The sequence below is a fragment of the Plectropomus leopardus genome, chromosome 4 (genome assembly GCF_026936395.1).
Source record: "Plectropomus leopardus strain MGB_pleo_1.0 chromosome 4, ASM2693639v1, whole genome shotgun sequence".
Lineage (NCBI taxonomy): Eukaryota > Metazoa > Chordata > Actinopteri > Perciformes > Serranidae > Plectropomus > Plectropomus leopardus.
Genome location: NC_142179.1, coordinates 27,706,418 through 27,726,768, shown reverse-complemented (window position 1 = coordinate 27,726,768; position 20,351 = coordinate 27,706,418). Strand labels below are relative to the sequence as shown.

The 20,351-nt window shown below is 41.8% G+C and overlaps 3 protein-coding genes across 3 annotated transcripts; 2 read left to right on the top strand and 1 right to left on the bottom strand.

Annotated features, from left to right (window-relative positions):
* The first annotated feature begins 998 nt into the window (after positions 1–998).
* On the top strand, positions 999–9,447 carry slc7a4 (solute carrier family 7 member 4). The gene is made up of 5 exons (XM_042487476.2): positions 999–1,151; positions 2,461–3,524; positions 4,446–5,152; positions 5,392–5,500; positions 7,252–9,447. The coding sequence occupies exons 2-5, from the start codon at positions 2,543–2,545 to the stop codon at positions 7,467–7,469; spliced, it is 2,016 nt and encodes a 671-aa protein (XP_042343410.2). The 5' UTR covers positions 999–1,151; positions 2,461–2,542; the 3' UTR covers positions 7,470–9,447.
* Positions 9,448–10,224: 777 nt separating this feature from the next.
* Positions 10,225–14,393, bottom strand: ccdc157 (coiled-coil domain containing 157). Its single transcript, XM_042489019.2, has 10 exons — positions 13,947–14,393; positions 13,699–13,849; positions 12,911–13,592; positions 12,752–12,829; positions 12,474–12,643; positions 12,202–12,378; positions 11,943–12,111; positions 11,554–11,693; positions 11,361–11,425; positions 10,225–10,734 (listed from the first exon to the last, which is right to left on the bottom strand). Exons 1-10 carry the CDS (start codon positions 14,192–14,194, stop codon positions 10,482–10,484), a joined length of 2,133 nt encoding a protein of 710 aa, XP_042344953.2. The 5' UTR covers positions 14,195–14,393; the 3' UTR covers positions 10,225–10,481.
* Positions 14,301–19,969, top strand: sf3a1 (splicing factor 3a, subunit 1). The gene is made up of 16 exons (XM_042489018.2): positions 14,301–14,378; positions 14,503–14,583; positions 15,353–15,462; positions 15,895–16,099; positions 16,190–16,447; positions 16,543–16,617; positions 16,710–16,860; positions 16,954–17,150; positions 17,401–17,518; positions 17,616–17,923; positions 18,020–18,262; positions 18,339–18,543; positions 18,665–18,819; positions 19,214–19,315; positions 19,403–19,474; positions 19,569–19,969. The coding sequence occupies exons 2-16, from the start codon at positions 14,536–14,538 to the stop codon at positions 19,668–19,670; spliced, it is 2,349 nt and encodes a 782-aa protein (XP_042344952.2). The 5' UTR covers positions 14,301–14,378; positions 14,503–14,535; the 3' UTR covers positions 19,671–19,969.
* The last annotated feature ends 382 nt before the right edge of the window (positions 19,970–20,351 follow it).

Below are 20,351 nucleotides of genomic sequence, written 5' to 3'. Positions count from 1 at the left end.
TTGAGCCATAAGAGGTCCATAATGCTGCTGCTGCTAAGCCCCTGTCCCAACAACAGCTGTAATACATTATCCATCCTCTTTCCACCAGCCACTTCCCAATTATGAGAGTTTTCTGTTCACCTATAAAGGCTCTTTAGCCAGATACCTGATTTGTGATTTACAGTGCCCGATATTTCTGGTTGACCTCGTGGTTTTCCTAACAGGGATTTATGGCTCACGGGGGGCCAAAATGCAGGGTCAAAGAGACAGTGGGCTCTCATCAATGTGATAAGCAGAAACTGGGCCTTTGTATGTGATTGAGATTGCCACCTTGGAAATAAACTTGTTTTACTGAGAATTTAGATGAAATTAAAAATGATGCAATTTGCCATGCTCATCTCTTCATGATTTTTATTTTGTTTGGTATAATGGAAGCAGTCTATAACAGACTTATGTGCTCTTTTGATATCTAGAAAAAATACAAATTTACTATAAAAACGATTCAATTAAATTAATAAATAGAATTATTTTCGTTGATACGTTTGTTACACATGCAATGATGATAGCTGGATAATAGGTTTGTTGATGTTGTCCTATGTCAAGTGTTTAAACGATGGCTAGTTTAATCACAATATCTGCGTCATAACTAGTTGCGCTGCATGCACTTATAATAGCATGCACACGAGCCTATATCGTGATTTCCTGACGCCACTGCTTACCTTTGGTCATGGACATTGAGGACACATCTGTCCGAGCTAGCACTTTTACCCTGTTTTGTGTTGCATTCGCACTGTTTGATATTATTTTTGTTCATATGATATTCATATGTCACTTGAACTACATACTTAATATATTAACTTACATACTTACCTACGTATGATTCTCAAAAAATATATATATTGAGCGACCGCATACAGCGAGGGTCCAAGGAGCCCCTCTGGGACCACCGGCTCCCATCCTGCTGTAATATGGGTGGGGCGCAGCGGGGAAGCCCTCTCAGTATGCAGGTGACTGTGCCTTTAAGAAGCAGCCAGGCAGCGCATGTTGGTTTTATTCCTCGGTGCACCTTCTGCTCCATCACCAGACGATGCAGCCCGGCAACTTCTCAGCACCGGACCTGCAGCACAAATGAGACACTGTCATCATCATCACCATCAACAACAACAACAACGGTAAAGCATTGATTAAAGCCTATTTCTTATGTTGTTCCTGAGGTTTCCTTATTACGGTAACAAAGGGAATCGCGTTAAATTATTATACCTGCTCATGCACGAATTGAGAGTGCGATGTCGCGGTGCGTATCTAGTACATCCAGGAGAGGAAATGCACTAACGATCCTCTGTTTGCGCCTGTTTCCATTTTGTTTTAAATTATTAATTTGGCATTAAAACAACGTTTACTCGCGTCATTGCCCGTTCTTTCCACGGTACAGTTTGTGGCCGCGGATGTATCCTGAGAATGACCATGTAGTGGAAACGAATCGTGTAGTTTATTGCGGGGTTTTATTTCTAGAGGGGAATAAAGCGTTACGTAATTACAACGGAGGCGTCCTGTAGTCGCCATATGCCCATCGAGGGCAGGAATCGGATGTTGCACCGCCCAGACCGGGAGGATGAAGACTGGGTCTCACTGATGAAAAGCCTGGACACGTTGTTGGCAGTCAAGCAAATCAAACATATATCATCTACGTCCTCAGTTACAGCATTTAAAGCTATTGTTTTACACATCAGCGCACCGGCTGCTCTTTAGATGACGTGGACAGGCTGGCCTCGTACTCATTGATGAGTGTGCCTCACATGCAGGCCTCGTTGCCAAATCTAGATAAAATACTTGATTTAAGTGCTAAAACGCCAAGTAGACTATTTCTTTTAAATGGCATTTTGAGTCGTGTGGGATTAGTTTATTATTTTCTTATTTCTATTATATTATCTGCAGAGTAAATATATTGCTTTTAAAGCAAAATATTACACTGCAAAAATAAAAATAAAAAACAGTATCAGGGCATTAAAATTCTAAGTTGACTGAATTTGAGAAGACAAGTAGAGGAAGTTTTGTGAAGATTCCATCTTGTGTCCTCATCTTTTGCCAATTAAAAATTAAGGCAGTCTGTACACAAAGTTTTTTTAAATTTAAAACATTTTTTTACACTGTACTATGATACTGCTATCATATCAGAAATGTAACATTTGGGTTTACTGCATAATAACAGTTCATGGGGTCCTATTTAACCAGTTTATTATTTTCAGTATAGCTATCACTAACACTTTACAAAATGCATGTTTATTTCTCCACGCTACATAAATAAAACAGTCTGTCCAGCTAAAATATGGACATAAAATGCCCTCAGTTGAACCATCATTCTGTGTCTCCTGAGGTGACCTGAATGTGGAATAAACAGTGTAAAGGAAAACATGTCAGACCACAAATCTGCAGTAGTTTTTCCTGTTTTAAGGTATACTGTGTTTGTCCTCTGTCTTGCAGGTCAGCTTCATTGTGAGGTAATGGATCCAGTGTGACTGTTTCATTGCCATCCTGCCCAGCTGGCCTGTCTATCTCTGTAGCTATGGCAACTTGTCCGAGAGGCTGCACCCCAGCGGTGCGCCTTTGTCAGAAACTGAACCGACTCAAGACACTAGAAGATGACATGATGGCCACGTCGCTGAAACGTTGCCTCTCCACCCTGGACCTGACTCTGTTGGGAGTTGGTGGCATGGTGGGCTCTGGCCTTTATGTCCTGACAGGAACAGTGGCTAAAGACTTGGTTGGGCCTGCTGTCATCATATCCTTCCTTTTTGCAGGTATTGCTTCTCTACTGGCCGCCTTTTGTTATGCAGAGTTTGGAGCACGCATTCCCAAAACAGGATCTGCATACATGTTTACCTATGTCTCTGTGGGAGAGGTCTGGGCCTTTCTCATTGGTTGGAATGTGATTCTGGAGAACATGATTGGTGGCGCTGCAGTGGCACGTGCTTGGAGCGGTTATCTGGACTCCATTTTCAACCATGCCATCCAGAACTTCACGGAGACACACATTATGCAGTGGAACGTGCCCTTCCTTGCCCATTACCCTGACCTCCTTGCAGCAGGGATTCTAATAGTTGCCTCGTTCTTCATTTCCTTTGGAGTTCAAGTGTCTTCTTACCTCAACCATATCTTTTCCACTATCAGCATGGGTGTCATCATCTTCATCCTGGTATTTGGCTTTATACTGGCTGAGCCAGCCAACTGGAGCCAGAAAGAGGGAGGTTTTGCGCCTTTCGGGCTATCTGGAATATTGGCAGGGTCAGCCACATGCTTCTACGCATTTGTGGGCTTTGATGTGATTGCATCCTCAAGTGAGGAGGCGAAGAACCCACAGAAAGCTGTTCCCATTGCCACTGCGATCTCCCTTGGACTTGCAGCCACAGCTTACATCCTGGTCTCCACAGTGCTCACGCTAATGGTACCCTGGCATTCACTGGACCCCAACTCAGCTCTGGCAGATGCTTTTTTCCGCCGGGGTTACAGTTGGGCCGGAATAGTTGTCGCAGTGGGATCCATCTGCGGTAAGTGACAACCTTTAACTGAGGAGTATAATTCAAATGGCTGTTAGACTAAGTTTAATTATGGTAATGCATTATGTTTAGCAGTAATATTGACTTTACAGCAGAGGTGGGGCCTCAGGTCATCTGACTTGGACTTGAGTCAGACCTGTGTCACAAATAAGTCAAGACTCAACTTGACAAAATCAAAAACAGACTTGCAACTCGATTTGGTGTTTAACTCCAATAACTAGTGGCTTCACTTGGACTTGGGCCTTTTGACTTGAAAATACTTGTTACCCTCTCCCATGCCCAAAGATTATAGAGTATGCTATTTAAAAAGTTTGTCACAAATCAGTTAATTTCCCTTCATTCCCTGGATCAACCAACGTTAACGCTATTAACTCTTAACAAGTCTGTATTTGACTCTCCGGATCCACTTCGTTTGAACCAATCTGACAGCGTCTAATCAAGTTTCAGGAGAGATACATGAAGAATTAACATTATGCTGCTAAGCGCCAGTTGGAAAACGTTCTACCAAACTTTGTTCATATACAAAAACTATGCATTGGTCAATGAACAAATGAATTGCAATATGCAAAACCTGCAGATTGAAAACATAAAAGTAACAACTTCTTTCTTTCGTTTCAACAATTTCTTTTGTCCTTTGAAGGTGCATAAAGAATGGTAAGTCAAAGGTACTGCTTAGCTAACATTACTCTGTTGTTAAAATGGCAGTACATTTGGTAAAGAGCGCGTTATGACTTGTTTGGGACTCAAAACTCAAAGTTTCTCAAAAGGACTTAGAACTTGCCTGTCTTGACTTTGGACTTGACTTAAGACTTGAGTTCAAAATATGCAAAACAATGGCTTGGTCCTACCTCTGCTTCAGAGTGCCATATTCTGACTAATGTTTGGATAATGACTCTGTGTTCCCATTTTTAGCCATGAACACTGTGCTGCTCTGTAATCTCTTCTCCCTCCCTCGGATCGTCTATGCCATGGCGGAGGATGGGTTGTTCTTCTCCATTTTCGCACGGGTCAACCCCGTCACCAAAGTCCCCGTCAATGCTATATTGGTGTTTGGGATCCTAATGGCCACCATGGCTCTCATCTTTGACCTTGAGGCCCTGGTTCAGTTCTTGTCCATTGGCACACTCCTGGCATACACCTTTGTGGCAGCAAGTATTATTGTGCTGCGCTTCCAGCCTGAAAAAAACAACTCCAAGGGAAGCACTTCCACAACCCCCAATCCAAACGCTGAGCCTTCCCCTGCTCCCTCAGAGTCTCAGACCATAACAGAGGACAGTGGGGAGCTGAAGCAGTATGAATCCTTCTCTGACAAACTCCAGTTGGTGGAGAGGCAGGCAACAAGAGAGCGGCGTGGGGTTGGGCAGCTGAAGGCCTACTGCGAACCGTACCTGGGCAGGCTGCTGGGGGACTGTGAGCCAGGCGAGGTGGTGGCCTTCTGCGTGCTGATTCTGATAGTGAGCTCAGTCTCCTTGTGTGCCGTGCTCGAATTTGGAACCAAACAGCTGCAGCTGCCACTCTGGAGCTTCACAATGCTGCTGGTGATTTTTAGCTTGGCGTATGTCCTCAGCCTGGCAATCATATGGATTCACGAGCCACAAACTGAGAGCAAAACATTCCAGGTGAGCAGCTGTAGCAAAACTATGTATACTGTGGTGATTGAATCCCGCTGTCGTTCACTTTTTATTGGCCCTCAAATAAACTTGTGTTTGCTCCCCATTTTACTGTCCTGGCAGTCACATACATTTATTTAATGCTCAACAGACAATCTCAAGTGAATTGATACATTTATTTGACATCAGATGTTAATACCACGAAAACTACATTAATTATGAATTGATTTTGTTTTATTATTGTACAGGTACCTTTGGTTCCATTGACTCCAGCTGCCAGTATCCTCATTAATGTATTCCTCATGATGAAGCTCAGCCCTCTAACCTGGATTCGATTCACCGTATGGATTGCAGTAGGTAAGAAGGCACCAGCGGAAAACAGCTGACGAAAATCTTCTCCCCTCTATTGTGTGGTGTGTCAAACATATTCCTGCAAAAAAAGTATTTTTTTTTTCTCAATTTAAATGGTGACACTGTAGATTTATTGTAGGTATTAAAACCTCCTCCCTACACAAACACTACCTTGCATTTAGTTTGGTTCATGTTTGTTACTTAATCAGGGTAATCCACAGTACACACAAGTGCTGACTTTGACTGCACTGTCATAAAACCCCAACAGCTGTTGCTACTGACCTTAATGTACACGAGTGTTACATCAACACATAAGACAAACATTTTCTGCACTCTGAGGGAAGAGAGAAAGTTTTCCTTTTTGTCAGCAACCCTCTGAGGATTTAGATGGTGGTCAAACAGTGTTAATGCCCTGACAGTAAGAGGGGATCACTGGGGAAACATGATTAGCTCCATTAGGTTAAGGCTTCTCTGGAGCAGTAAACCGTTTAAATACTGCTGTCAGACTGCTGCAAGTTAACAAGATGCACACACATGGAATATTACACTTGACAGGGTCTTAGGCCGGGCTCTCTCTCAGATAGCATTTCCCCAGTGAAATTAACGGCCACTTGCTTTCTACAGCAGCCAGTGAAGGCAAAAAATGTGGGATTTTTTTTTTCATTTGACTCAGAATTTAGATGGATTTAAAGCCAAGTGATCCATATAACATCTAAGAGATGAGACAAATTGCTAAAAGTACAGGCTTTATAAACATATTAGTGGCCTGACTTTTTATCTAGCACCATCATCAGTCAATCTAAGTTGTAATTTGTGTTTACAGCTCATTAGCAAATGTTAGAAAGCTAGCACACTAAATGGGATTGTGAACGCTGTAAAGATAATACCTCCCTAACATCAGCATGTTTGTCATTGTGAGTCGGTTAGTATGTTGACTGTATGTTTATTTATCTTGAAGTGCTGCTACGCCACTAGCATGGCTGTAGGCTCTTAGTCTTGTTGTTTAAAGGGGCAGTACCCCCCAAAATCAAAAATACATCTGTTTTTGGCTCTTACCTGTGGTGTTTTTTATCAGTCTAACGTGTTTTGGTGCAAGTTCCCAAGTGCTGGAGATATAGGCCGTAGAGATATCTGCCTTCTCTCGAATGGATCTAGATGCTACTCAGTTTGTGGTGCGCAAAGCAGAAAAAATAAATAAATAAAAAAAATAGCAATGTCATTTTGCAGAAATCATGACCAGATTACTCAAGATAATCCACAGACCTTGTTGTGAGCAGTTTCTTGTTGAAACTATTTTCTTTCTATAAAACTACACCCACCAACTGGTTCACTGTGCAGGAGGAAGCGTGCATCTACTGCTGTCCCACCTACCAGCACTGGGTTAGCTACTACTTATGGACAAGAGGCTCATGCTCATGACAGCGCAAAAGATGGACATTATTGGCGTTCTCCGTGGCTGAGCTGTAACTTTCAGATAGCCTGGTGTTGCCATGTGAGCTGGGGGTGAACTGTCCCTTTAGCGTATAATAAAAAACAAAGTAACCTAAAAAATGTGACATCAAACCTATAATAACAGTCTGTTTATGGTGTTTTGGAACGAAAATACATTGATTTTGCCCAGAGAGAATAAAATATGAAAGCCATCAATATTTCATAAACCGAGAACACTTTTCTCACAACTCACCTGTATACAGCGTGCCATGTCTTTATTGTTGAGTCATTACTGTTACAGATGTTTTGTGCTGTCCCTTTCCCAGGTCTCCTTGTGTATTTTGGCTATGGAATCTGGCACAGCAAGGAGGGCATGCGGGAGCTGCAGCCCACAGACATGGCTGCCCGGTACGTGGTGTTACCCAGCGGCAGCCTGGTAGAAACAGTGCAGTCTGTCCAGCCTGATGGACAGGTGGACAGCTCGATGCACCACGTCACGCCCTCCACTGCCTCGACAGCTGAAGAGAGCACAGGAAAGAGATGATGTGTGACCAAACACAGTTATTACTACTGCCTGGTATTGTCTGTTGTCTCCCACTCATACGCTTTATTATTACTAGTGTCCTCTCTGTGTCTCACTTCCTTTAGCGTGTGACTGGCCTGCCACAGTCTGTACTCGTTGCTCTGCAAATGTAAGCACACCACAGGATGGGATGCACGCTCTCGTCTCGTTGTGAAACATATTTGTATATCTTGTAATACTCGAATGTACAATAGAGAGCTTTATTACTGTCTGGTAAAATCCTAGCATCAAAGTTGTTTAAAATCCTTTAAGACCAGCTCCTCTCTTGCAACCTTGCCAGTTTGTCAGAATTCAAGTGGTTATAGGTTATATATGGTGCTTTCTTTGTGACACACTTTTAGTTAAGTATACTCAGCAAATGACTTTTATATGCTATCACGGATCAAAAATCAACAGTCACCAAAACCTTGCTCTTTTTTTCCATCATTTTGAGCATATTAGCAATCATATGTTGTTGTTTTTTTTATTTCACGAAGCAGAGGAATGCACAGGTTTTTGTGAGTTTACATTTTCTTTTTTTTTCTCATATTCTTCTCTCCAAAGCCTCAGGAGAAACTACAAACTTTTTGGATCCTCTTAGTCCATCTCCTCCTTTAGGTACTCATAGACTGCACTAAATATAGTAGTTTCTGGGGAATTATTTAATCCCTTATTCTAAGATATGTCTTTATTTTTCTAGTATTACCATTGATATTTTGCTTTTATCGAGATTTCTGAGTTTCCTGTTTCTGCCTCTGTGTCACAGTATCAGTGTTATATATATTTTGCATGTACCTCTATTAGTCTCCAATCTGTGTTCACCTTTTAAGTGGCTGATAACACTCCAGTGCTTCATTTAATCCTCTGAATCTCATCCCATGACCCTGTTCTTTTTTTGTGTCACTGATTTCGCTCTTGTGCAGTCTTTTCTCACGCATACTGAGACAGCAGACCTTTACCCTTCCTCCCTGTTGGTATGAGATTAGAAATGAGAGCACATTTCATATCGAATTTTATCATGATTTCCTGAGATAAATTTAGAGATTATTGGATATATAAATATATATATATGGCAAGCACAAACCTTCTGAATGGGAATCTTCACACACAGGGTAGAATATTGGCCGGCAGGGCAGTCTCTGGTTGTTCTGTTAAACCTGGGCTGTGCTCCATCTTTCTGAGGCCTCCGTAATCCCAACAGATTTGCATTAGTCCCTGTCGCCAGTCTGCAGTTTGACCTAGATTAGAGAAAGGCACACATGTGAGCACACTCCTATTATACAGATAACATTCCCACAGACTACATTTGTAAACAACAGTGTCAATAAGTGAACGTGAGGCTTTATTTTTTTTTACATAATGTATTTAAAACGATCCCAATGATTTTTAAAATTCATTTGTTTATGTTTGCATGTGTTACATAAGAAACCGATGGCCTTAAATGTTTCTGATCCACAGATTTAGTAGTTAAATTTATTTGTCTGTTTGATAAAGAAAAAACACTTACATGCAACTCCTAATTATTAAACCAAAACACAAATTATGGAAGAGAATGTAGAGTAGGAGGCATTCTGGCATATGGTAACATCAGATATATATATATATTTTTTTTTTTTTTTTACAATTTTGCACACTGAAAACTATTGTCTCAAAATTTTCTGTTTCACAGTTATGCTTTGGATGTCAGGGCCAGTGACAGATGTCGATACTGTGGTGCTTTTCTAAGCTCAACGTTCTCTCACCTCTTTCTCTGTATTTTTTTGTGCCAGGAAGCACAGTGAAAGGATCCAATTTGTTTCTCACTTCTGAATATTATCGTACTCTGTACTTGCACATTAAGTTCTGGAATCTTTCTGTTATAGTGTATGTATTAAATGCAAACGACTGTGTTATAAATTAAAAATAAATGTTTTGAAGCAGCATTTACAAAAAAAATAAATTGTGGAATAATTTGACTGCAGTATCACCTTGCGGAATAACCTCCTTCAAAATTTTGAAAACATAAATTGTGAAAATTGTTTCTAAATTTCATAAAGTCTCATATATCACACCTATCTTAATATTCACATGAAGGGGAAGAAAACTAAAACAAAAGAAACAAATTATTCAACTTGGAACATGGACATACACAGAGGTAATGGAAGTTATGCATAACACTCAAAAATGACACAGGAGAAAACCTGACTAAATAAATGATGTGTTTGACTCCAACAGCTCTGACACAAGTTAAGTCTCTTGGGATCCATATAAGACTCAGTTTACACGACTGAGCTGAAGGCATCTCAAATTACCACTGCAAAACAAACCCCATGACGTGTGGTGCAAAGATGACAAGGGTGTAGCGTTTACTCACATCGATCATATGTGTTATCTTGACTAATAAGCACTAAAAAGGACTTACTGACAGAATATCTTGGACTGAAATAAAGTTCAGTAATGATTCAGCAGAGCATGAATCCTCTGAATCATGTGAGCAATTGTGTTTCCATGGAAACGTCCCATTCCCCACCTTTGCCAGATGGCACTTAAAAAGCTAAAAACACATTTGTCTGCGTGTCATTGTCTGTGTTCCACTTAAGGTTGTACAATCCACCCATTTACTCGCCATGTCACTCATCTGCTTTCAAGGCTACCTATTCATATACATTCAGGTCTGTTTGAAAAGCATCATGTATCCAGAAACTTAATATGCAACAGCCACCAATGCCCTATTTAAATAGCAGTAAAGCGGCAGTCCTCCTTCTATAGATCCACAGTAATTTTATTCATTTATCTATTAATTCAACTTAACATACTGTACATAGTAAGACAAGACAATGTAAAACTACAAAAAAAAAACGTGCATGGTAGAATTTACAATAAGACATCATGACATATAAATTTAGGAATGCGCCTTTTATAGGTCGTGTAGTTGTTGCCACATATCCTCAGCTGAAGCAGCATCTTTTCTCTTTCCAACTGCAAAAGGGCCTTTTGTTTGAGTGCTTTACACGTTCATGGTTTCATTTTTTTCCTCTGATTTGAGCTTCTGGAGTGAGACAAGAGAAAACCAATGCGTGTTTTTGTATGGCTTTTAGCAGTGGTGGAGCCCATGTTGAGATGGAGGGTTTGCAGGTGAAGTTGCAGGGATGAGGGGGAGGCGACAGCAAAGGACACACGATCCTCTGACCCCACTGGCACCAAACCACTTTCCCCTTGTCTTGCTTCCTTCCCTCTGTTTCCCAGCCCTGTTGCACTGCAGCTCTGCCTGTGACACAAAGAAGAAGTAAGGCAACATGAGGCAATTATGGCAACAGGTACACTTAAAGGTCCATGGTGTAGGATTTAGGGGGATATATGGACAGAAATACAATAAAATAAAATAAGTGCTTTCTTTAGTGTATAATCACCTGAAAATATTACTTGTGTTTTTGTTACTTTAGAGAATGAGACGTTGATATCTACATAGGGACTAGGTCCTCGCCTCCTATCCCGCCATGTTGCACCACCGTGATTTTACAGTAGCCCAGAATGGACAAGCCATAGGTCCATTTGTGTTTTCACATTTTGTCACTGCAGTTAGCAGCCCCCCCTCTGTGGTGAAAGCATTGGAAAAACACTGTTTTTTGTTTAATCACGAAACTGCTCTTTTTAGTGTTTTTATTGGCTTTAATTACTTGGGCTGTTTGTTTTGGAGAGACGAAGACCTCTACGGATAATATGGCTCCTGATAAAAACCTCCTGAACAATTAAAACCAATTAAATATTAAACAGGAGAAGTTTCAGCTGCAAGATGCAATCTGCAATCGCCACTAGTAAATGCCCCAAAATGTAACACACTGTTTCCTTAATGCTAACTGTGTTTGGGAGTAAAAATCTACAAATCTAACTTACAAAGAACTCTCCTGCATTTCTATTGGTGTGCTGGGCAGGGAGGGGCTCTGCTGAGGTGAGGTTTCCTGTTGATAAAAACACATGGTTTTAATATAATATTCTACATCTACAAAACCACCATCTAGCAGCTGAATGTGCTAGATGTTTATTCATGTGTAATACACATCAATTCACATATTTTCACTCATCTTACTCTGATGGCATTATTCTGTGCTCTTTCCCTCAGTTTCACAAGGCTGGTGTGCAGTGTTGTGTTTTCCTGCTCCAGAACTTTTATACGAATGCTATTTGCCTGCAGTTGTTGCTCCATATCCAAAAGCACGTTTCCTGTACCTTGGAAACATGAAGTGAACAACATGTAAACACTTGAGTGCAGCACTCAAAAAGGAAGCAGCCGGGAAATAAATGACTGCATACACTTTTCCTAGTAATGCATTTGGGTTCTGTGTGTATTCCAGAGACAGAGCTGATGTGCTAGAGGAGTACTAACAGTGCTATGTACATCAGTTAAGTAATGACGGTCAATTGATGATTTGTGCAACACAATAATATTGTACAGACACATATTTAATAACTGCTTACTCTGTGGTTGTGCCTGAGCAAGAGGGCTGAGTTCTGGGAAAGCTACCAACAGCTTCTCCCTCTCTCTTAAAGCTGCAATGTGTTCCTTCAGCTCAGCCGTGCTGTTATTCAGCTCGCCTACACACGTTTCTAGTGTCTGCTTGTCCTTTTGGAGCTCCAAACACAGATCCTGTTGGGAAGAAGCATCGCAGCATGAGCTACTGGGTTAAAATGTCTATTATGAAATGCTCAGTATGGGTGCCAAAGAACTCCAATATACCTGCTGTTGAGCGAGCTGAGCCTGCACCTGTTCCCTCTCCTCTGACATCTGCTGCAGCTGACTGTGAAGGTCGATGTGTCTCTCCTGCCTCTCTCCCAACTGCCTCTGCAGCTCTTCACACTCTTCGTCGAGAGTGTCAACTCTCTCTAACAAAGATTTCTGTTTTGCCTGCATTGACTGGATGCACAAAAACAGTATAACTCTATCTGAATACTTTGACTGATTCATGGGTGAAAAACAAGCAAAAAAAAGGTGTTTGTCCTGACACTGACCTCTTGCTGACGACAGGCGCTGTGGTACTTGGCGTTCTCTTTGTCAAGACGGAGTTGAGTTTCAGAGATTTGGCTCTCTAACTGCTGGACCGTTTGCTGTAGTTTACAACATGCCTCTTGCTCCAAGTGCAAGGTTCTCACTTTCTCCTGCAGCTCGTTCTTTTTACATTCTAACACAAAATTAAATAAACCATCATTCAGCTTATCGGGTTATTCCATGTGTGTAGAATAAGTGTATGTCATATAATTCTGCAAAAATATGAATATCATGTCCTTACCAAGTGCCTGTAATGAATCTTGCTGTGCTGATAGTTTCTCTTTCAGTCTGGAATTACTCTCCTCCAAGCACATCATTTCTGTAACAAAGATATTAAACATATAGAAGTAAATTCAATATCAGTGAGTTCCCATCATATTTAGTTGTGAATTTTCTGCACCTCTCTTGAGCTGTTGTAGCTCCTCATGTAGCCTTTGCTCAGTTTCCTTCGTGGATCTCTGTTCTTTTCGCAGTGAAAACTCCAGCTGTACTATGTTCGCTTGGTGTTTTTCCATTTCTTGCTTGAACTCTTTTTGCGTTCTTTCAAGCTGAGACCGGAATTTATCCCGCTCTGCTTCGGTTTCTTCCAGCTTGTCTTTAAGAGGCTGCACAGTACTCCGCACATCCTGAAGATGCTTTGCCAGCCGTCGCATGTCTCTGAGCTGCTCACTGGCCCACTGGGCAACATCGCCTGCTGTCATATGTCCCAACTCCAGGGTCTCCTCCACAGCTACCAAGAGCGGCTGCAGAGATGAGGGCAGACCCTCACTCTGAAGCAGTTCTACCAAAGCATGTCCTGTTCTTCTCAAAGTGGACTGCACTCTGTGACATGCATCGCAAGGAGCAAGGGAGGATTCAAAAGTCTGGCAGCCAACATTGTGGCTGCCAACTTTAGGAGAGCATGTTGTGGCACTGGAAGGTGAATGATTCTGTGGCAAAGACTTTAAGGAGGTTGTTGAAGACCAAGCAGATAGGAAATATCTGCTTGTGCTCATCTGGGGGGAGACCAATGACTCTGTCTGTGTCTCATCACAGTCAAATGTCTTTGTTGTCGTCTGTTTCTTGATGTCTTTGCAGGTCCCCTTACAGAAAAAAACAAGCAGGTAATCAGATATACACGTTTTTGTGTGTTGTTGTCAATATGTTTCCATTTCTTTTACATGTTTTTACTTAAAGTAATTTTCCTACCTTAGGGTTGGCAAAATTAACTAAATTACTCCAATAGCTTCTAACGACAAGACCCACTGACAGGCATCCTCTCTGCTGGGTTTGTTTTCTCATGTGGCTGCGCCTAATTTGTTCAACATAAGCATTGAAGCTTTGTAGAAGAAGCAGTAGTCTTGTGCGTTGAGAGGAGAGAGAAAAAACAAGCCTTATTTCACTCTTTGAGAAATAGGCTGCCTCTTAAAGTGATATAACTTTAGGCTGCGCATTACCTGTCAATCACCAGCTCCAATAGCACAATGTGGGAGTGCTGATTGAACGCATCCTCCCCATCCACAAAGTCATACTGCTCCAGTAGAGCTACCATGTCCAGATTACATGAGAGTTTATCAGGGAACTTCCAGGAGGAAAAGCGGACTGGTCCGGTTCTGGAAAAGACGTCCAGGATCGCACCTTGAAGGTCGACGAGGTCTTTGCGGAGGCTTTCGATACAGTCCTGACGACCCAACAACTGACTCATGTCTGACAAACTCACTTATATTTTTTTCTGCCTGACAAAGCTCCGAGAGCGGGTGGGTGCAGCTTGTTGACATCACGTCTCCTTGGAAACTTGCAAAAAAAAAAAGTACTCGAAGTTCCATAATGCTTTGCGGCTTGTATCCGGAAGTAGTACATCTCCATTGAATTAACGAAAGCACGACGCAGTAAGTGTTGAACCACAGTAAATCCTGACTTGTAGCTGTTATAGATCTTATCCCTAGAATAATATGTGGTAGTATATATGTTCTTTAAATACATAAACTGTTCGTGTTGGCTGGGTGTTTGCAGGTTACCTCCAGTTTTTCCTAAGAAGACGTAGCCATGCCGCCTGGGCCTGTTCAGATTGTTCAGCCGGAGCCCAACAACAAGGTGACGATACCGCCGCTAGTTAGCTAATGTTAGCAGTGTAGCTAACATACTGTTCCTGTGGGAGGAAACTAATGAGCAGTTAACTTAGATTTTCTTTTACTGTGAAATTTGTCTACGACTAGGTAACGTGAATGTGTTTTGTTGTTGTAATTGAAAGAGCTCATGGTTAGCATGCAGTACCAGCTCACCAAAGTAGCAAAAACCGCAGTTTCATGTTTTGAGATAGCCACTGAGACTTAAGACATCCTTCAGTAAGTTTCATCGGAGGAGCAGCGGGATTTGGTTTGTTGGGTAAATGTTGTGGAAATTCACATTTGGAAAAACTCACAGTAACGTTTGTTTCTCTAAATAACGTATTTCACAGTTTCAACTACACGCAGTTGTCACTATTTTTTTTACTTTACCTAGACAGTAATCCTCAATGAGGACTGTGAGCGAAATCTGATTATTTTCTATAACAAATATTCCATCGGGGTTTCGAAATGATAATGATGGTTTGAATGCCTCAAGTTCCATTTTTCTCAATCGTATTGGGATGATGGCAGAAGCATTGTCGAGTTGGCTTAAAACATCTGCAAATCGATATAAACCTAAATGCATATCATAGTAATGCAAGGGCTAAAAGGGATTGGTTTGCAATTTTGGCGTATCTGCATTTTAATTAGATACCAGCTATTGTGTTCATTCTGTTCAATGACTCAGGAATAATGGATATGATTTGTAATGCTTTTTGATACTGCTGCCTAACAAATGTGAACTTTGCCAACAGAATGATGCTCCAGCAGAAGAAACCCCAGCCACTAAACCCATCGTGGGTATCATATATCCACCTCCTGAGGTCCGAAACATAGTTGACAAGACAGCCAGCTTTGTTGCCAGGTTGGTTGCTACACATACAGATCCACATCACTGCAACACTGCTGTCAGGCAAAGCTCCCATGCTGATGAAATCATTGTCATAATTGCATTTTTTTCAGCTGATTTAATACATTTTAAAATATGCTACTTCGACTCAGATGCAACCCCTCTGTCTGCAGTCACCACTCTGTAGCCTTGTTCAATGTCTTGCCCACCGCTCTCTCTGATTGGGTTGCCGTTGCTAGTAATAGTCTGTCACTATCGAAGGCTGCCATACCACAGATGGCAAAGATGAGCAGTAAACTACCAAATCATGATAATACTTTGCCTTTTCATTGCATTAAGAAAAAAGATCCACACTGTCACAGCCCTTTTTGTCAATAATCTTTACAACAGCTGCAACCTGAACTGGATATTGCCAATTATTCAACTTATTTTTTTGTCATTTCACAGAAATGGACCTGAGTTTGAAGCAAGAATCCGTCAGAATGAGATCAACAATCCAAAGTTTAATTTCCTCAACCCTAATGACCCCTACCATGCCTACTACCGCCACAAGGTCAATGAATTCAAGGAGGGCAAAGCGCAGGAACCGTCTGCAGCAGTGCCTAAGGTTATGCAGCAGGCCATGCAGCAGTCCCAACAGCTTCCTCAAAAAGTAAGATATGGCATTTCAGTCTACTCTTTTTTATCAATTTCTTGGTAATAGTATTTGTTCATAATGACTAATATTTTTGTCTGCCAACAGGTGCAGTCACAGGTAATTCAAGAGACAGTTGTCCCCAAAGAACCACCTCCTGAGTACGAGTTCATTGCTGATCCTCCATCTATCTCAGCATTTGACCTGGATGTTGTCAAGCTCACTGCCCAGTTTGTTGCTCGCAATGGCCGCCAGTTTCTTACCCAGCTTATGCAGAAAGAACAGAGGAACTACCAGTTTGACTTTCTGCGGCCACAGCACAGCCTTTTCAACTACTTCACCAAGCTGGTGGAGCAGTACACTAAGGTGACCTGACAAATTGTACCTCTCTGTTATTATTGTTATTTTTTATTTAGGCGGCGATGCTAAACTGTATCTCGATATTGTCTCACAACATGTAGATTCTGATCCCTCCCAAAGGCCTTCTGACCAAGCTGAAAAGAGAGGCTGAGAATCCAAGAGAGGTTATGGACCAGGTAATACCCTTAAACTGTAACTGAGTTCTCAGAGTGAACATTTAATAGCATGTTTCCTTTGCTTATCAGCTGTCTGTCTGCACAACCATCAGGTGAGATACCGTGTCGAGTGGGCAAAGTTTCAGGAGCGTGAGAGAAAGAAGGAGGAGGAGGAAAGAGAGAAAGAACGAGTAGCATATGCCCAAATTGACTGGCATGACTTTGTAGTGGTAGAGACGGTGGATTTCCAGCCCAACGAACAAGGTAATATAACCCCAATTATTCGCATCTTCAAATGTGTAAGCCCCTAAATGTACCGAGAATAATTTACCTTTTTTGGCATCTCTATTTTCCCAGGCCACTTCCCCCCACCCACCACACCAGAGGAGCTTGGCGCTCGCATCCTAATCCAAGAGCGTTATGAGAAGTATGGAGAGAGTGAGGAGGTGGAGATGGAGGTTGAGAGTGAGGATGAAGACGATGAACGGGACGTTCGGGGCGAAGGCCAGCCCTCACAACCTGATCAAGACACACAAGTGCAGGACATGGATGAGGTAAGAATGGATTAAATAATTCATCGCTGCAACTTGTAAACTATCCCATCCTGACCAAATGCAGGCTGATTTATTGGTTTGCTTAAATTCATAGCGATGTTACTGGTTGCCTCCTTTTGGATTATTTATTTTATTCATCTATCCAGCTAAACTGGCAACCTATGTTTGCTGACTTTTGCTTGAAAAGACATAAAATAATAAGTGCTGATACCAACGTATCGTTATATGCCACCTCCCCTCGTCTCTTCAGGGATCTGATGATGATGATGAAGGCTTAAAGGCTCCACTGCCCCCAGACAACCCAATGCCACCCCCCCTGCCCCCAACTCCAGACCAGGTTATTATTCGCAAAGACTACGATCCCAAAGGTAAAACACGCTTTCTTAGAAGAGAAAATACAACGTGCATAACAAGCTATTACTCTGTGCAGTGTGTGTTACTCTCATGCCATCTTTTCCCTCACAGCTTCCAAGCCTCAGCCCACAATTGCTGCTCCAGATGAGTACCTCATCTCACCAATTACCGGTGAGAAGATCCAAGCCAGCAAGATGCAAGAGCACATGCGTATTGGTCTGCTGGATCCGCGCTGGCTGGAGCAAAGGGACCGCAGCATCAGAGAGAGGCAGACCGAGGATGAAGTCTACGCTCCTGGTTTGGACATCGAGAGCAGCTTGAAACAGCTGGCTGAGAGGCGTACTGATATCTTCGGTGTGGAAGAGACGGCCATCGGTAAGAAGATTGGTGAAGAGGAAATCCAGAAGCCCGAGGAGAAGGTGAGCTCAGTCGTGGGTTTATATTACAGAGTTTGGAGTTAAAAGAATTTCTGAGCTGAAGTCTGTACATTTTTCGTTTTTTTTTCCTGTTAACAGGTTACTTGGGACGGCCATTCAGGAAGTATGGCTCGTACTCAGCAGGCAGCACAGGCCAACATCACCCTGCAAGAGCAGATCGAAGCAATTCACAAGGCTAAAGGACTGGTGGGAGAAGACGACACCAAAGAGAAAATTGGTCCAAGCAAGCCAAGTGAAATTCATCACCAGCCTCCTATGCCCACTCAAATCAATCTGCCTAAACCCACTCCCCCAATGGCAGTGCCTCGCCCACCCCCCTCTGTGAGTTACCTAAAAAAAACTGTTCATTGGCAATTAAATTAACAAAACAATCCACTAACATGTTCTTTCAAAACAGGTGGCTCCAGTGCGCACCACTCTGCTGTCTGCTGTACCTGTAATTCCAAGACCGCCCGTGGCTCCTGTGGTCCGCCTTGCACCAGGACAAGTCATAGCATCGATGCCTCCTATGATTCCTGCTCCCCGCATCAATGTGGTCCCCATGCCACCATCAGCACCACACATTATGGCCCCGAGACCGCCTCCCATGGTTGTTCCAGCTGGTAAGGAGGTTTCCAAACACCTATTGCAAACATTCAAAATAAATATTCAATTTTTCTTGAAATTAACTAAAACTCTCACACAGTTCTCATTTAAAGTTGAAATAACTGCTTTTTCTTCCAGCATTTGTCCCTGCCCCTCCTGTGCCACAACCCCCCAGCTCTGCCCCCGCACCACCATCCCACCCACCCCCACCGCATGAGGACGAGCCTGTCAGCAAGAAGATGAAGACGGAGGACAACCTTATTCCAGAGGAGGAGTTCCTTCGTAGAAATAAGGTTTGTTAGTGCAGTGAAATATGTATTTGGTTTTCTTCCAATAGTTAATGGAGCAATCTGAAGACAAAATACTAAATGCGCATTCAAACTTTTTTGTCAGGTCTTAAAATATCAGACTACAGGCTAACAATCAAATAGAAGTTATGGATTGTTACTAGTTTGTTCATAAGTAATGTTTGAACACGAGTAAAGTAGGCTTATGCAGATTTTAATTGTTTTGGCTGAAAAACACAATATATCCTTAGATTTCATTGATAAACCAACCTCTTTAATGACAAATGTAGGTTGACTGTTATATACATGGTCATATTACTGACTGGGCCTGTAACACCAAGTTCTTTCACTCTCTTAAGTTGCTCTGTCTAAACTTGAGCCATGTTTTTTTTCTCTACAGGGTCCTGTGGCAGTTAAAGTACAGGTTCCTAACATGCAGGACAAGACCGAATGGAAGCTGAATGGCCAAGTGCTGAATTTCACCGTCCCCCTCACAGATCAGGTATGCAAATGTCTTATATTTCCCTTCTTTTTATTGAGCGTAATTCTACCACATTGTTATGGATCTAAAAATGCAATGTCTTCACAGGTGTCTGTTATTAAAGTCAAAATCCATGAAGCTACAGGCATGCCAGCAGGGAAACAGAAGTTGCAGTACGAGGTAAACTTACATTTCACATCTTTTAACTTTCCCTTTAACCTTTCGACCTGACTGATTGAATAATGCTGTGTGGTTTTTTTTTGTTCCTTTTTAGGGCATTTTCATTAAGGATTCCAACTCTCTGGCTTATTACAACATGAACAATGGTTCAGTCATTCACTTGGCACTGAAAGAGAGAGGTGGAAGAAAGAAGTGAGCCATGCAGCAAGAAGGAAAATATTTTACTTGTGCATGTTTTGTTGCTCACGTCACGTCATTTTAGTTTTACAACAACTTTCAGAATTATAAAGTGTTTTTCATACAGTACTGTGTGAAGAGTACGTTTTGTTTTTTTTCTTATGTTTACTCAGAATGCTAAATGTAACACCAGTCACACTATCAGTTCAACTCTTGATTTGTTTATGATAATATGCTGTATTTGGTAACTTGTAACAACATGTAGAGCCCCCCCACCCCATCCACTGGTGAATAAATGAAATAAAGAATAAGAATATACTTTTTATGGCTTCATCGTGATATATAAGGTTAGCAACTGGTTTATTAATAACTGATTGATGCAGGCTGCATGCTCTGATGCACAGGGGATTACAAATGTAGATTAAATACCACAGTAATTAGTCTAGAACAAAACAATGGTGTACTTGAAAATAGCAGGACTGTGCAAAAGCCATAAGCTACCATAGATTTGTTTTTAGCAAAGTTGTAATGAGGATATATATGCTTTTAGTTCTCAGTCCCTTTATTAAGATACAAAGAATACAGAGAACATGTGCAATGCATTAAAACAGTGTAAACAAAATGGCCTCTTAAGACTGAAGTCAATATTTAATGAGAAATCGTACAACCACAACAAAAATGGTAGCTCAAACAATCTATG